Source organism: Ceratotherium simum, chromosome 38, assembly GCF_057802395.1.
Source record: "Ceratotherium simum simum isolate JZ-2026a chromosome 38, ASM5780239v1, whole genome shotgun sequence".
NCBI classification, from domain to species: Eukaryota; Metazoa; Chordata; class Mammalia; order Perissodactyla; family Rhinocerotidae; genus Ceratotherium; species Ceratotherium simum.
In genome coordinates, this window is record NC_141937.1 from 26,353,098 (window position 1) to 26,370,623 (window position 17,526).

Genomic DNA, 17,526 nt, shown 5'->3' on the forward strand with positions numbered 1-17,526 from the left:
TGGATCAAGCTGACGACGTCAGAATCCGACAATCAGCTTTAAGATCATGCAAAGGCAGATGTTATGCCTGCTTGTGCGATGCAGTAAGGTAGACCCTGTGAAGAGTCTGGACAAAAATTCGTACGTGGACCTGCCCCCACCTCTGTGTATAACTGCTAGTTTACAGTGGATTACAGGGGATATTGACACCACAGGGTGCAGTCACCCAGTCCAGATGAGAAAGTCTACTGGACAAAGTTTTTCAACAAACAAATGGCTGGAAAATTTTTAAAAGAGAGAAGGGTTGGTTAATTTATATTAAAAAAAACCTAAGAGGCATGTCGGCCAAATGAAATATGTGAACCTTGCTTAGATCCTGATTTAAACTAAAAAGACATTTATGAGACAATCAGGGGACTTGAACACTATTTGGATATCAGGTGATATTGAGTATTGATTATTTTAAGGTATGATAATGGCATTGTGGTTATGTTTTTTTAAAGTCCCTATTTTTTTAAAGATACATTATGTGTGTGTGTGTGTGTGTGTGTGTGTGTGTGTGTGTGTGTGTGTGTGTGAGAGAGAGTGAGTGAGAGAGAGGAAGATCAGCCCTGAGCTAACATCCCTGCTAATGCTCCTCTTTTTGCTGAGGAAGACCATCTCTGAGCTAACATCTATTGCCAATCCTCCTCCTTCCCCACCCCAAGCCCCAGTAGATAATTGTATGTCATAGCTGCACATCCTTCTAGTTGTACGTGGGACGCGGCCTCAGCATGGCTGGAGAAGCGGTGCGTCAGTGCGCGCCCAGGATCCGAACACGGGCCGCCAGTAGCGGACCGCGAGCACTTAACCGCTAAGCCACGGGGCCGGCCCTGTTTTGAAGTATTTACAGATGAAAACAAAATAATATCTGAGACTTGATCTAGCTTGATGGAGAGAGTAGCTAGGGCATACATATTGGATGAAAAAAGATTTGCCGTATATTGATAATGTTAAAGAGTGATGATAAATATAGGGGAGATTATCATATTTACTCTCTATTTTTGCATATTTTAAAAAATTTAATAAAAAGTACATTTCCTTTTATCCTCTTGTAGCCTTATAAAATCCCTGTAAGTTCTTTTATGTTTTGCTGATAAGAAAGCGATGTCTGTAGAGGGTACGTAACCTAAGGGCATGTGAGTTATGGCATAGCTGGGACTAGACCATATTAAATAATCAGAGATTATAAAGGATTGAAGGGATCTGTGAGAGCTCGAGAGAATTAGAGAGGAAGACTTTGTAAATATGAGTATCAGCTTTTAAAAAGGAAATGTGAGATTGGTTTTGGCGAGGAATATGCATTTTAATTTGGGAATGTTGGCAGAAAGGAGATGAGAAGATGATGGGGTCTTTGTCAGTTTGGGCTTAGAAGGGAGAAGAATTTACTAGGAAGAGCAATAAAGGTAGCTTGAAGCAAAAAGCACCAATTAGGTTTGGCAAAAAATAAAGTCTAACTATAATAAAATCAAATAACTTGATAAAGATTGTGATGAATTTTTAAATTTTATTTGAAATGCTAATATATATCAATTCAGAGTATGAGTAGGGTAAAAAGGTTTTTATAGCATGAGAGATTTGAACTGTTGGTTTGGGGAGGAAAAGCATCAAACTTTGGTCACTAACCTTTTCTTTTGCATTCCATGTTCAAACTGTGGACTGTCATTTCTTAACAAGGCTTCAAGATGCCTTTTCAGTTCAGTTTTCTCTAATAAGATTTTATCTCGTATCAAACCACCTGTAGACATTTTCACTTGGTTATTCATCTTTTTTATGTCTAAAACCGTCCCCTTTCTGTCAGGTTCCTAAGCTTCCAGTCGTCTTTGAATTCTCTTTCCCTCTTGTAGCCAAATTGTGTTGACTATTTGTATTTTTCATAATTTGTTTCCACTATCAAGCAGTTATTATTTCATATTTTCTAACTGGTCTTCTTGTCAAAAAGTTTTTTCCTTCTATTCCTCTGAAGTATCAATAGACTTCTCTTCGCAAAACACCCTTTGTGTCTTCGCTTCTCTGTTCATCTACGTTCAGCTGCTCTCCCCATTGCCTGTGTTAAAGTCCAGGCTCCACTGTGACTCATTTTGCAAAATCCTCAATTATTTAATCCCAATCTGCTTTTCTAACAGTTTGTTCCATGAAATTTCCAATACAAACCTTTAACTCCAGACAACTCTGTTCCAGTCACCTTGTTCGGAACGTGCTTTTACCTAACTATCACATTGATGCCTTTCTGTACTCATGCCATTCCCTTCAACAAGAATTCTTGGTTTCCTGTCCAAGTCCTGCTGTCTATGAAACCCGTCAGACCCCATACCTCCCTCATTAACACAGTCTTTTCTGCAGTAGCCTACAGGATTAACTCTCTGTGGAACTGCAGTACCACTTATTATTTGACACATACTCACGTTTTAATAATGTTACCTTTTCAGAAATCCACGTTTTGTCTCCCTAATCGAGTTGCAAGCTCTTCTAGGGAAAAGTTTGGTTTTGTGTGTCATTGAGGCTTTCATAGTCTTAAACAGAGTGCTGTGCATATTGTAGGTGTTCACTAAATGTTTTTTTGGATGATTTATGAGTAATGGTTAGTCACTCTCTTGAGAATTCTTTAGAAACAATCTGGGTTGGTGTTGGTTTTGGTTTTGGTTTGGTTTTTTTTTCATTTCTCTTGAGTGATACTATCTGAAGGCAGAGATATGAACTCGGTTACTCTGGAGGCCACCTTGAGCTTATATTTCATATATGTATATTATATATATGTTTCTTTTTTATGCAAGTTAAGAGGAAGCATGTAAGGAATTGAAATGACTTTGTTATGAATTTTGGAACTTGTATTTAAATACTTCAAATACAAATTTTTAAAAGATCATTAATTTAAAAGAATTTATATAGCACTTAATGTGCAAAATATTTAATTATACGTATTATATGCTTAAGTTGCATGGTTATATTTTGTTCAGCATTCAAATTGCATATTTAATTAGGTTGTAGTTTTACTGTATTTGTATGAATCTATTTTACTATAAAATAGCTCCTAAAACAGAAAAATGACTTGGTTCACTTAGCTATTGCTAGAGAACTTTTCCATTACATTAGTAGTGAGGATTTCTAATTCAACTATTTGCGTAAAAAATAGTTCGTCTCAAATAAGAAGGTTCAAATATATCTGTTATAATTGTATTAACTAATTACTTGTTAATCATGTAATATTTTAGTAATGATAAGAGTATAAGCATTAGCTTCTGGTTGTTAACATCAAGCTGTTTTTATTTTGTTTTATAGAATAATAATAACCTGGATGCCTGCTGTGCAGTTCTCTCCCAGGAGAGTACAAGGTATCTTTATGGTGAAGGAGACTTGAATTTTTCGGATGATTCTGGAATTTCTGGTCTACGCAATCACATGACTTCTCTCAACTTGGACTTGCAGTCACAGAATGTTTACCACCATGGGAGAGAAGGAAATAGAATGAATGGAAGCAGGACTCTAACGCACAGCATTAGTGATGGGCAGCTTCAAGGTGGTCAGTCTAATAATGAGCTGTTTCAGCAGGAGCCGCAGACAGCACCAGCTCAAGTTCCTCAAGGCTTTAATGTTTTTGGACTGTCCAGTGCGTCTGGTGCTTCAAATTCAGCACCACACCTTGGATTTCACTTAGGCAGCAAAGGAACATCTAACCTTTCTCAACAAACTCCCAGATTTAATCCCATTATGGTAACTTTAGCCCCGAATATCCAGACTGGTCGTAATACTCCTACATCTTTGCACATACATGGTGTACCTCCACCTGTACTTAACAGTCCACAGGGAAATTCTATCTACATTAGGCCTTACATTACAACTCCTAGTGGTACAACTCGACAGACACAGCAACATTCTGGCTGGGTATCTCAGTTTAATCCCATGAACCCTCAACAAGTCTATCAACCTTCACAGCCTGGTCCCTGGACTACTTATCCTGCACCTAATCCTCTGTCACATACCTCAGCCCAGCAGCCAAATCAGCAAGGCCACCAGACCTCTCATGTCTACATGCCCATCAGTTCACCTACTACTCCGCAACCACCAACAATTCATTCATCTGGTAGCTCACAGTCTTCTGCCCATAGCCAATATAACATTCAGAATATTTCAACAGGACCTCGAAAAAACCAGATTGAAATCAAACTTGAACCCCCACAAAGAAACAGTTCTTCAAAGTTGCGTTGTTCTGGACCTCGGACCTCCAGCAGTTCCTCTTCAGTCAACAGCCAGACCTTAAATAGAAATCAGCCCACTGTTTACATAGCTGCCAGTCCCCCCAATACTGATGAGGTGATGTCCCGCAGTCAGCCGAAGGTCTATATTTCAGCTAATGCCACCACAGGAGATGAGCAGGGCATGCGGAATCAGCCCACCCTCTTCATATCCACAAACTCGGGAGCATCTGCTGCCTCCAGGAACGTGTCTGGGCAAGTGAGCATGGGTCCTGCCTTCATTCATCACCACCCTCCCAAAAGTCGAGCAATGGGCAACAACTCTGCGACTTCTCCTCGGGTGGTGGTCACTCAACCCAACACAAAATATACTTTCAAAATTACAGTTTCTCCCAATAAACCCCCTGCAGTTTCGCCAGGGGTGGTGTCCCCCACCTTTGAACTTGCAAATCTTCTCAATCATCCTGATCATTATGTAGAAACAGAGAATATTCAGCACCTCACGGACCCTGCTTTAGCACATGTGGATAGAATAAGTGAAGCACGGAAGTTGAGTATGGGATCTGACGATGCTGCCTACACACAAGGTAATAATCATACTGCAAGTGGGATCATTTTCCATGCTGGGCTTAATTGGTGCATTTGATTTCACTGCAGAAATCGGTATCCGCATTATTATTTCATTTTTTAAATGTTGCCTCAAATAATTCTAACTTAAGAACCTTTGAGAGTATTCATATAAATTTTGAATTTCAGTTTTATTATTGTATAACTTGAAGTTTGATGATAGAGTCATCAGATGTGCAGAATAATCAACACTGGTTTGTGTGTTTGTTTTCTTAATGTTTATAACTTTCTTTTCAGTTACTATCTTACCTGTGGTGTTGCTGACTTTCACTTTAAAATTTTTGCAAATAAAAATTCATAAAAAAACACATTTTAATAAGAGAGTAGTGGACCGACTAATATAGTACATCTGCCTTCTTTGACCAGAAGAATTCTCTTCTCTCCTTTTTCTAATCGACATTGTTAGTCTTATTTCTTATCAAAGTCTAAATTGCTATGAGTCCTAGAATAATCCAACTCAATGAGAAATTTGAATCCTATTTCTGATACTCGTCTCTTTCAGCCTTCCTTCAGCATCAGTTAATGCAACCTTTCTATGTGGAATTGTGAATAAGAATGTTGGTTGTAATCTATCTCACTTGATTATCCTTTTCTGAAATAGACTAGTTGATATTGGTAGAGGTAATTTCTGTCATATCATGTTTTATCTGACCCCTTAAGTTACTTAATCTTCAGTAGAAAACTGTTAAATTCATTCAGATAAGAAAGGAGAGGATAAGTGTTTTCTTGAATATCGACACACATTTGTGGATTAGCTGTGAGTCCTTTAAAGGAACGACATATCTTAGTCATCTTTGTATCCTCAGTGAATTGTTCCAAGTATCATAGGTTGGAAAATACCATATCATCACCCCCATGCAGCATGCAGCCTCCTACTACTGCTAGTACTACTTGTCCTTTTAAAAATTTCTAAAATACTGATTTTACTGCTGAATTTCTTAGAGGAGCCTGATTGTTGTGGCTTATTTTATGTTTTAAACAAATATATTCTAGTGATTCTCAACCCAAGCCAGGCTGTGATGCTTTCAGATTTCGTAATCACCTGTGGAGCTTTCAAAAAATAAAAATGCCCGGGGCTCAGCCCAAACTCACTCGCTCAGAATCTCTGAATGGTAAAGCCTAGGTGTGTGTGCGCGTGCGTGCATGTGTGTATTTTAAAAGTCCATGGGTGGTTCTGATTGCACTAGGAGTTGTTCTGAAACATTTTTTTATTTTCCATATATCTGTGACTAAACTGGAACCATTTTTGTTCAGTTTCAGCAGTATGTGAATTTTAATATACCGTTATTTATTCTACTGATATTTAATTCCTATTCTGCCCCCAAAGTCCTTTCTTCTCCTCCTCTCCTTCCATCAGAATAACAGATTTCCTGTGTTTGGAAAGTTGCTGATTCTTAAATGGAGAGTAAATTTTTTATGAAGATAATTTGATAAGGGGAATTTTCTATTGAAGTAGACGTAAGATACTCAAATTTAACTGGCGTGTGAAAATGAAGTGTTACTTGAACTTGCTATCTCCAGTTTCTCTCCCATTCTCTCCAGAATCTGCTCCCGTCAGGACTTTTCCCAGTACGGTCACCCGGATTTGCTCTTCTCTAGGTCATCAGTAACGGCGCTGTTCCCACACCCAGTAGTCGTCTTCAGCCCTCCTCTTCCTGACCTGTGTATCAGCAGCATTTGCCACAGTTGAGCACCTTCTCTGTGAAACATGTTGTTCGTTTGACTTCTAGGACCCTGCACTGGGATTTCCACCTCTCCCGTTATTTGCTAGTTCTCCCTCACCTCTCTGACCTTCCACCTCTTTGTTCAAAAAAGTGACATCAAAGCCTCAGAGGGGCCGGGTTCTCAGAGTCAGATCCCAGGTGTGGACTTACGCACCGCTCATCAAGCTGTGCTCTGGTGGCGTCCCATATACAAGATGGAGGAGGATGGGCACAGATGTTAGCTCAGGGACAATCTCCTCGGCGAAACAGAGGAAGATTGGCCACAGATGTTAGCTCATGGTCAATCTTCCTCACCAAAGGGGAAAAAAAAGCCTTAGAGCTCAATCCTTGCCCTCTTCTCATTTCTGTCTATACTGTTCCCTAAATGATGTCTTTGGCGCTAACTCTGCAACTATACTATACTGCAAGCAACTATAAAGTGAGGCCCATGACTGTAAATATCACTATATGCTAATGACTCCCAAATTTGTAACTTTAACCTGGACTTAATCCCTGAATTCCAGGCCAGTTTACTGCCTATTTAACATCGACCTATTTACCATCTCCATTTGAATGTTTACTGGGCGTCTCAAGTCTACTGTGTCTGAAAGCTTCTGACATTCCCCCCCAGCTTCCTCCTCCTGTGATCAGTCTTCCCGTCTCAGTTAATGGCAACTTAATTTTTTTAGTGATTAAGCCAGAAACTTCAGAAACATCCTTGGCTCGTCTCTTTTACACCTCACATCTAATTTGACAATAAATCCTGTCAACTGTAACCCTCAAAGTGTATCAAGAGTTCTGTCTTTTCTTCCCACCCCCGTCGTGTCACCACTCTGGTCTGAGCCACCATGGCCTCTCAGGTGGACTGTGGCTGTAGCCTGCCTGCTGTCCCCCTTCCTCCTTATGGTCTTCTTTCAGCTTAGCAGCCAGAGGCCGCTGAAAGGCATCAGTCAGCTCAGATCACTCCTCTACACGTGGTGGCTGTCTGTTTCGTTCTGGGTAGGAGCTGCAAAGCCTGGCATGATCCGCTGTCCCTCCGCATCTCTTTTCCTTGTACTCCCCACCTCACTCACTCTGTGCCAGCCCTCCCGGCCTTCCTGCTGTTCCTTCAACATAGAAGGCTTACTGTAGGGCCTTTGGACCTGCTGTTCCCTCTGTCTGAAAGTCTCTTCTCCCAGAAGCCACAGTTAGCTCCCTCACCTTCTTCAGGTCTGTATCAGAAGTCACCTTCCCAATGAGACTGTCCCTGGTCCCCCTGTCTAACTCCATCCCCCAGCATTTCCTGTTGCTCCATCCTTGCTTCTATTTGCTCAAGGGGGGAAAAGATGAAGAATCTAATGTTAAGATATATAGTAACTGATACCTGCTGAGAGCTCACTGTGTGCTGAGCACTGCTCCAAATAAATGGGCATTTATTTCTCACAACCAGCTATAAAGTAGGCAGTAGTAGTAGTCTTATTTTCAGATTAAAATACTTAGGAGCAGATAGGTTAATTACCTTGCCAGAGGACAAGTGACAGAGTCAAGATTCTAACCGAGGAAGTTGACAGCAGAGCCCACACTCTTAACCACAGCACTCTAATGTCTTTCCTCATTTTCAAGATAAACCCTCTGGAAAGATGCTTCGCATTCCCCCCTGTAGTTTGCTGTAACCCCTGGTCCACCACTGTGGGGCCACATGGGTCTCAGTTTGAGAAACGTGGAGCTAAAAGATCACTCAGTCAAAATAAACAGAAATAGGCAGCTATAGGGAGAGAAATCACAGTACATAAATATAATTAGAAATAACTTGAGACAATGAAGTAATACCCTGGATAGGTGTAGGGAGCACCTTCTAAAGGCACCTGAAGGTAAAAGACAACAATTGCTGATGAGTGAAGGCTCTGGTTTGAGAACTCACAGCCTGCCTTGAACACGGGGTGGCCCAGAGTCTGCACTCAGATTGCTCCTCTGCGCTGGCAGCCTGCAGACACCGTGACCGCCACAACCACTTGCTGTATTCATACGCACACGCATGTGGAATCCTGTAACGTTCCTGTGGCTCTGCACCTTGCGTTGTCTGCCTGTGCGCACTGTCGAGGGTGCTCTTCTGCAGCCTTCCGTCTCGTTTCCTCTGCTTACTGTGGGACTGGTGTTGACCCAGGTTTACCTATCATCCAGTGACAGAATCTTCATCTAGTATTTCTCTGACTTGGTTCCAGTCAAATCAAAAAATTGTCCCTTTCTGAAGAATGTGTGGTTGATGGTGTTAACTTACACGTGCATGATGCTTGACAGTTTCCACAGCACTTGTTGCGTACTAAGTGAGGTGACCCGAATTATACTGATCTTTAAGAAGGATCTTTTCTGAACTCTAGTTTGTGTGGTATGAGTAGTAAAGAGAAAAGAAATATCTCTCCCTACTACAGTGAAGTTGATCTTTCTAAAGCTCCTGGAACATACTGTTTTAGAGTAGAAAAATAAGTTGAGCCAGGTGCTAGAATCACAGGAAAGTATTTTCTCAAATTGAGAAGGAAACATACATAAATAAATTTGGTAACCAAAATGTGGGCAGTTTTTGTTTATATTTCATCTAACGTTTGAAATCTAAAAATACTATAATAGAAATTTCAAAAATGAGAATTTATGTTTATAAAAGATATTGTTTGATATACCCTCTGCTATATAATGAGCAGAATAAGAAGAGGTAAATTAATGAAACTTCTACCAGGAACCCGCTCATCTCAGCACCAAGTCTACCACCACCCCCTAAAGGAAATAAATTACACTTGAGTCTTTAAAGTACAACAGGAATCAGAGACAAAAATGAGTGCCAAATAGAAAAAACAAATTCAGATTAGAGGGAAATTTCAGTTTAAAGCCTATAGATGTGAAGAAGACTCTTACTCGACCTGCTAAGAAGAACAAGTGTTCAAGTGAAAATTGCTTACCAGCAGTTAGATTACTAGCCAGATAACTACATTTTTTCCCCTTTGAGTCAGACCACTTGACTGCCTAACTTCTGAGAAGTACCAATAAATACTTAATCATTCAGTGCATGCTGAGACTTTCTGGTGTTCTCTCCCATTCATAGAAGTATGCTTTTTGTAACACTGGCAACTTCTATAGGAATGGAGAACAAATGCTTCGCTCATTCAAACCAATTTTCACAGCAGAGAAAAAAAGGCCTACTTTCTATATTTTGTTATAATAGCCAGAGGCTCTTAAGACCACACTAACATTGCTGACAAAAATGATTTCTCCTTCTCTGTTATCTCTGCAAAACTCCATCTGTGGTATTGATCTAGCTGGTAAACTGCATTGTTAAAAAAAAAAAAAAGACATATATAAAGTCATAAACATTTTTAATGATACTTTCATACTTTGTTTTCCAGTTATATTTATGGTTCTATCATAGTGTTAAGCAGAAGCCTTGACTCTGAACCTAAAATAGAAATACAAATAAGAAAAATTATGAAATGAAAATTAGTTTCTTGGACTTTGTATTTCTCATTCCTTGTCATTTTATTTTACCAGCTTCCCTACAAATCACAACATTTTTCTGTTTAAGATTTAATAAAAATGCTAATCATGGCAAAAATTAAGGGGGCTAGATACTCTTTTCAAAAGGAAATATAATTTAAATTAGTTCAAGTTTTTTAATTTGTGCTTTGACTGTATTTTATGCATCTGCTGATTGGAAATGCCTTTTTTAGAATGTTGACTCACTAGGCTGACACTGAAATCACATTAAATAATTAACTCAGTAATTAAGCTTAATTGACTTCAAACCACTTACGGAATTTTTTTGTTAAATCTGTCGTACTTCTCATAGGTTCTTCCCAGTCTTAAGACTAACTACCTTTTCGATTTGGAATAAGTTTCAGGGTTGGAAGAGTCTTTAAAGGTCATCTAGAGTTCAACAACAAGGGTTAGCCAGTCCCCTTACCCGTCTGACTCTTGGTCCTGCAGGATCCCTATCAATGTAATTTGATACTTGAGTACCTTCTGAGGAACAAGCTGCCTCCTAAGGTAGCACCTTCCATTTTTGAAGGGCTCTGCCTACTAGCAAGTTATTTCCTATATTAAACTGATCTCTTTGAAGAGTATTATGAAGATAATATATGCATATGGTAAAAGAAATTCTAACCCCAAAAAAGGAAGATACAATAAAAATGTGTCTCATTTCAACCACTGAGCTGTCCCTTCCCCCCAGCCCTCCCACCATTTAGCTATCAGATGTGATCTCCATTAGCAGGTCTTTATCCTCCTTCCCTTTATAATTGCACACACACACACAGTTTTAATGGGAACACACTGTATGTGTGTGGGTATATATAATATACCCATATATATGGGTTATATGGTGTATACATACTCTACAGTATATATAACATAAATATATGTGGGTTATAGAATATAGACATACTCTACAGTATATATAACCAGTATATATAACAAATATATGTGGGTTATAGAATACAGACATACTCTACAGTATATATAACATAAATATACTCTATCAGGATATACTTTACACATTTTTTGCTTAACCTGTTTTAAGATTATTGCAGCTTGGACAAATCTATTTCATTCTTTTAATGTACTTTTTAAAAATTTTTAGTGATTATTGAGAAAGAGTTAACATCCTGTGCAACACATTTATAGTGTACAAGTCAGTGATTTTTAGTATAGTCACATATGTGCAACATCACCAGAACCAATATTAGAACGTTTTCAGCACCTCAGAAAGAAACTTCATACCCTTTAGCTATCACCTCCTATCCCACTGCCCCCACCCTCAGCCCTAAGCAACCACTGATCTGCTTTCTATCTCTGTAGATTTACATACTCTAGACACTTCATATAAATGGAATTATAATATGCAGTCTTTTGTGACTGACTGACCTCACTTAGCATGTTTGAAGAGTTCACCCATATTGTAGAATGTGTTAGTGCTTCATTCTTTTTATTTATTTATTTATTTATTTTGTGAGGAAGATCAGCCCTGAGCTAACATCCATGCTAATCCTCCTCTTTTTTGCTGAGGAAAACCAGCTCTGAGCTAACATCTATTGCCAATGCTCCTTTTTTTTTTTTTCCCCCAAAGCCGCAGTAGATGGTTGTATGTCATAGTTGCACATCCTTCTAGTTGCTGTATGTGGGACGCGGCCCCAGCATGGCCGGAGAAGCGGTGCGTCGGTGCACGCCCGGGGTCCGAACCCGGGCCACCAGTAGCGGAGCGCGTGCACTTAACCGCTAAGCCACGGGGCCGGCCCAGTGCTTCATTCTTTTTTATGTCCAAATAATACGCCATTGTATCAATGTACTACATTTTGTTTATTCCTCCCTCAGTTGATCGACATTTAGGCTGTTTCCACCTTTTGGCCATTATGTATAATGCTACTGTGAACATTCATGTACACTTTTTGTGTGGACATTTGTTTTTTTTTTTTTTTATTTTTTAAAGATTTTATTTATTCAGTTTTTCCCCCCAAAGCCCCAGTAGATAGTTGTATGTCATAGGTTCACATCCCTCTAGTTGCTGTACGTGGGACTCGGCCTCACGTTGGACGGAGAAGTGGTGCCTCGGGGCGCGCCCGGGATCCGAACCCGGGCCGCCAGCATCAGAGCGCGCGCACTCAACCGCCAAGCCACGGAGCCGGCCCGGACATTTGTTTTTATTTCCCTTGAGTATATACCGAGGAGTGGAATTGCTGGGTCATGTACTAATTCTGTGTCTAACCATTGGGAAACTGCCAGACTATTTTCCAAAGTGCCTGCACCGTTTTGCATTCCCGCCAGCAGTGTATGAGGAGTTTGATTTCTTCACATCCTCGACAACACTTGCTATTGTCTGACTGATTCTTGCTAAGCTAGTGACTGTAAAGTGGGACCTCATTGTGGTTTTGATTTGCATTTCTCTGATGGCTAATGATGTCAAGGATCATTTCATGTACTTATTGGCCATTTGTATATTTTCTTTGGAGAAATGTCCATTTATATTGTTTGCCTATTTTTAATTAGATTATTTGTCTTTTTATTATTGAGTTGTATGAGGTCTTTGTATATTCTAGATATAAGTCCCTAATATGATTTGCAATTATTTTCTCCCATTCTGTGAGTTATCTTTTCACTTTCTTGATAGTGTCTTTCGAAGGACAAAAGTTTTTAATTTAGCTGATGTCCAGTTTATCTGTTTTCCCTTTCATTGCTCATATTTTTGGTGTCATTTCTAAGAATCACTTGCCAAATTCAAGGTCATGAGGATTTACCTCAGTGTTTTCTCCTAAGAGTTTTATAGTTTTCACGCATATATTTTGGTCTTTCTTCTATTTTGAGTTAAATTTCTGAATGATGGTATGAGTTAAGGGTCCAACTTCCTTCTTTTGCACATGGCTATCCAGATGTCCCAGCACGATTTGTTGAAAAGACTTTTCTTTGCACATTAAATTGTCTTGGCAGTCTTGTAGAAAATCAGTTGACCATGAGTATGTGGTTTATTTCTGGACTGTCGACTCTTTTTCACTGATGTATGTGTCTGTCCTTATGCCAGTACTATACTGTCTTGATTATTATTACTTTGTAATAAGTTTTGAAATTGGGACCTGAGTAAGTTCTGCTTGGTTCTTTTTCAAGATTATTTTGGCCGTTCGGGGTCTCTTGCTATTTCATACAAATTTTAGAATCAGCTTGTCAATTTCTACAAAGCAGTCAGCTGGGATTCTAATAGGGATTGCACTAAAATATTATTTTTCTACATATTCTTGATTTTTTTTTTAAAAAAATGCAAACAGAACAAAAGGGTATATAATGAGAAGTTGCCCTCACCAGAGACAACCAGTAGCCATCATAAACAGTTCATTTTGTATTCTTCTAGAAATTGAAACTGTATGTCAAGCATATATGTATATTTATACCTCCTTTTTATACAAATGGAACATAATATCTTGCTTTTTGTCTTTATCATTTTTTTTATCTTTATCTCCCTGAGAGTATTCCGTGTCAGGAAATGTAGATCTGCTTTCTAAAGAAATGGCTGCGTAGTATTTTGTACCGTTTAGTATTTTGTACCGTTATCTCGATAACCATCCTTTCTTGATAGACCTTAAGGTCTTCCTGTTACAGACTGCTGCAATACAAATCTTGTGTATGTGTATTTGTGTCCACGTCCAAGTATGTGGGCAGAAGAGATTACTAGAAGTAGAACTGCTGTGTCACAGGATATGTGTATTAATTTTGATAGCTGTATCATTTAGGCTTGGTTATGCTGCAGTAACAGACTGTCTTTAAAACAACAAAGGTTTATTTCCAGCTCACTTGGCCGTTATAGATTAGCTGGTAGGCTCTGTTCTGCATCATCCTCACTCAGGACCCTGGTTGAGGGAAGCTCCATCTCCCTGCTTCCATGATTGTTCAGGCAAGACTAAAGGAAACACAGCAAATCAGCACTGACTTCTTAAGCTTCTGCCCTGACCCGTTCCTCTTTAGCTAAAACCAGTCGCAAAGCAGCACCTAATTCAAAGAGAATGGGAAGGGGCAGTTCTGCCATATACCTGGAAGGCAGAGAGCCAGATATATTTGGTAAGGGATACTGATAACTGCCACAGCTAATTTTAATTTTGAGCCTCTCTCTAAAGAGATTTTATCGGAATATAAACTAGTAGAATATTTATTTTTTCCACATATTTATAAATGGGGAACATTTTTGACAACATTTGTAAAAATGTTCTTTTCCTCCTTCCTTCCCTCATCCATCAATGTGTAGGGGATTAAAAAAAAATACATCTTTGTCAGTCTGTCTGGTAGGTAAAAATGTATTGTTTTGGTGTTTTAAAATTTGTATCTTTAAATATGAGTGAGGTTGAGCATCTTTTCATGTATTACTTTTTAAGCCGTTTGTATTTCTTATTTTGTGAACTTGCCTATTTTTGTAGGATGCCTACTCTGTTTGTTCTAATATGTTATTACTTTTAACTTGGTCAATAAATTTTTTTACTTTTATATATTCAAACGTATCAATCTTTTTCCTTCTGGCTTCTGGGTTTTGTTTAGATCTTATTTAGCAAGCCCTTCTGCATTACAAGATTTTGGAAAAGAAGAACGGAAACCTTGCATGAATCTTCTCTTTAGCTACGGTGATATTTCTTAAAATCACCTGAACTGGCCTCATTTCCCTTTGCTGCAAAAACTCGGAAATAGCTACCGTGTCCACTTCTAAAGTGTAAACCTCTCTAAGCTAGAAACATCGCCAATTGTTATAATGGCTCATCCAGCTGTGTGTTTTTGAGGCTCTTTTGGTGTATCTAGGCCCGAGTTTTCTTTTTCTCTAAAACAAAAGTTGTAGACTATGTCTATATCTTAATACTATAAGATTGCATGCAGAATCTTAATTATATACAAGTAAATGCCAACAAAATGTTATCTAGCAGAGGCCCCATGCTCATCTATTATTAATTCTAAGGTATAAATAATTTAAATTTCCTAAAAATAATGGCAGAGGTTAAGCATCATTCCTCATAGTTTTGTTGTTGTATCTGTTGCCGAAATTATGGGCCCAGTTGCTGCACTGTTGCAAGATCTTATTTCAAACCGTCCTTAAAAATGGTAAAATAGATGAAAACATCAGGATGCTTTATTTTAAAAAATAATTGCCGTGTCTGCATGTTTTGTGACTCAATCACCGAATAAGTGACTGTAATTATACAGTGATGTATAAAAACAGATATCCCTGCTGTCAGCAGTTACAGTCTAGGAAAATCTTGATTTATTTTAGAAGCTAACATTGTACCTTCTTAGGTGCAGTGACTTAGGCAGGTACCTGACTTAGGCATGTAAAATTGTCATGACAGACAAAAACTTAGAGGACACTAGAAATAAGTACATATTATGTTTCCAATGGCAAAATTTCTCTTTTTTTTCTTAAAAAAAAAAGAAAGCATAAGGTCTTCATAAGGTACATTGGTACATTTTCCACTGGGAAAGGTATTGTTTTTTAACGTGCACATTCTATTCTCTTATCTTTTTTTTTTTTTCCCCCCAACTTCTGGAGAAATTAGACATTATTTACGGTATAGAATACCTAAAATTAGTAATGCTCTAACACCATCTGGAACTTCAAGTGTTTGTTTTTCCAGTTACAAATAAAGTTCGCTAAGAAATTGTCTCCATTGTTCGTCGGAAGCTTACAAAAGTTGGGTAAAGATGAAGCTTTCTGAAATTGCTGTATAAACACCTAGTATGCCCCGTGGGAGTGATTTAAGAGCCCTAGGATTTGAATTAACTAACAGTCAGTTTTTTGAACAACCACAAGAGGGAGTTGCATGCTTAAATTACCTTTAGCCATTAAAAGTTAATTTTGACTGAAAGAAGCTTTAAAAGGTACTGAATATTTTTTCTCTACCTGTTACTCCTTCTCCTTTTTTGTCTATTTAAGAGAACAAAGTAGATAGGTAAGTTTAGAAATAAGTTTAGAAAACTAAAGAAGTCAATGTATGATTGAGATATTAAATGTATCACTTATTTTATTTCCTTAGTAGAACTAGCATATAAAAAAAACTACCTTTCTGTAATGTCAGCAACCTAAAAGTCTTGCCATATTTCAAAATGTATTAAATCTTGCTAAGTGAAAATATTAAAACTAAACATTCAAAGAGACTTTAAAATAAATCTCAAGGTTTTATCAGTATTTCTATTTCCTGGCCTTAAAATTAGTATTTTACTCTACTACTCATTAAAAATCAAATCGTTGTCATTATTTTACGTTTAATGGATATTTCTCAAGTGCCTACAATTTTCAAGGTTTAATACTAGATTCCAGGTGCTACAAAATTGAATTCAGTGTTTACCCTCAGGGAGCTTGAGATGTAATTGAGATGTACTTGATATTGAAAAATCTAAAATGCTGAATTTTTTAGGTACGAAACGAAATGAACTCGTCTAATAAAGGTCCTCCGTTAGTGTGGTGATGATTTATACACACAAAGTAATGACATGAGAGCTCTCGAAGTAGTGGTTCTCGTGACCTTGTTCTTCCTTCACACTTCCTTGCGGCATTAGTTCACTTACTGCCCTTTGAACAGGTGGTACAAAACATAGCTTAAGCTCCATCGCTGTTCAGATGATCTTGGATTCCAGAATAGTAAAAATTTAATTCATGTGTTTTTGGCTGAATAACTAAAATGCCATTACAATGCAGGTATCACAGATGAAGCTGCAGCACAGTCTTGGCCCAGGCCTTACTGTGGTTTAACTGTATATAATTGGATCTTATTTTGCTTTAATCAAGGGATACATATTTGTATACATACATTTATATATGTTCTGTGTATATTATATATATATATTGCTTCTATATAGAGACAGAATGATGTGTCTAGGTGTCGCTCTTGTTTTTTCATCATCCTTGTTCCACATTGAATAGACTCCTTCAATTTAAAGGCTGGTGTCTCGCTTCAGCCCTGGAAATCCCCTTTTGATTCCCAGTTTCTCCATTTTCTCTTTCTAGAATTTCTCTTATTCAGCTATTTAAGATCCTGGACCAACTTTCTATTTGTTTCTCACTGTCATAGCCTCAGTGTATTGTACCTCCTTGTCTTTCTGTTTTACAGTTTAGGAGATTTCATCAATTTTTGTTCCAGCCCATGTATGAAATTTTCATTTCAGCAGTGATGTTTTTAAGTTCTAAGAGTTAGTTCTCTGATTCCTTTTTCATAGTAGATTGTTGTTTTATGGGTGCATTATTGCCTCGGATCTCTTAATGTTGTTAATTAGAATTTAAGTTCTCGGCTCTCTCCTTAATTATCTCTGCTTAATCTGGGCTCAGTCTTTCTCTGTGTTTATCTAGATCTTTCATGTGTCAGATGTTCCTCAGATGTGTGGTGATCCTTGGCTTTTGATTCCTATTTAAGAATGAAGAACTATGAAGGCTAACCAAAAGCCCTGTATAAGAAAGTGAGGCTTGTCACGTGACCGACTCTGCTCTGTGATGAATAAGAGAGGAGCAG

General features: G+C 38.3%; 1 protein-coding gene across 11 annotated transcripts in view; it reads left to right on the forward strand.

Moving 5' to 3' along the window:
* TAB2 (TGF-beta activated kinase 1 (MAP3K7) binding protein 2) overlaps window positions 1-17,526 on the forward strand; it is a 90,339-nt gene that overhangs the window by 58,324 nt on the left and 14,489 nt on the right. For all 11 annotated transcript variants that reach the window (XR_015550146.1, XM_087425218.1, XM_087425215.1 and 8 more), the window contains one exon: window positions 3,298-4,798. Coding sequence is in view for 10 of the 11 variants with exons in the window: in XM_087425218.1 (XP_087281344.1) it covers window positions 3,298-4,798 (1,501 nt within the window). In the remaining variant the exon portion in view is untranslated. The remainder of the gene's footprint in view (window positions 1-3,297; window positions 4,799-17,526) is intronic.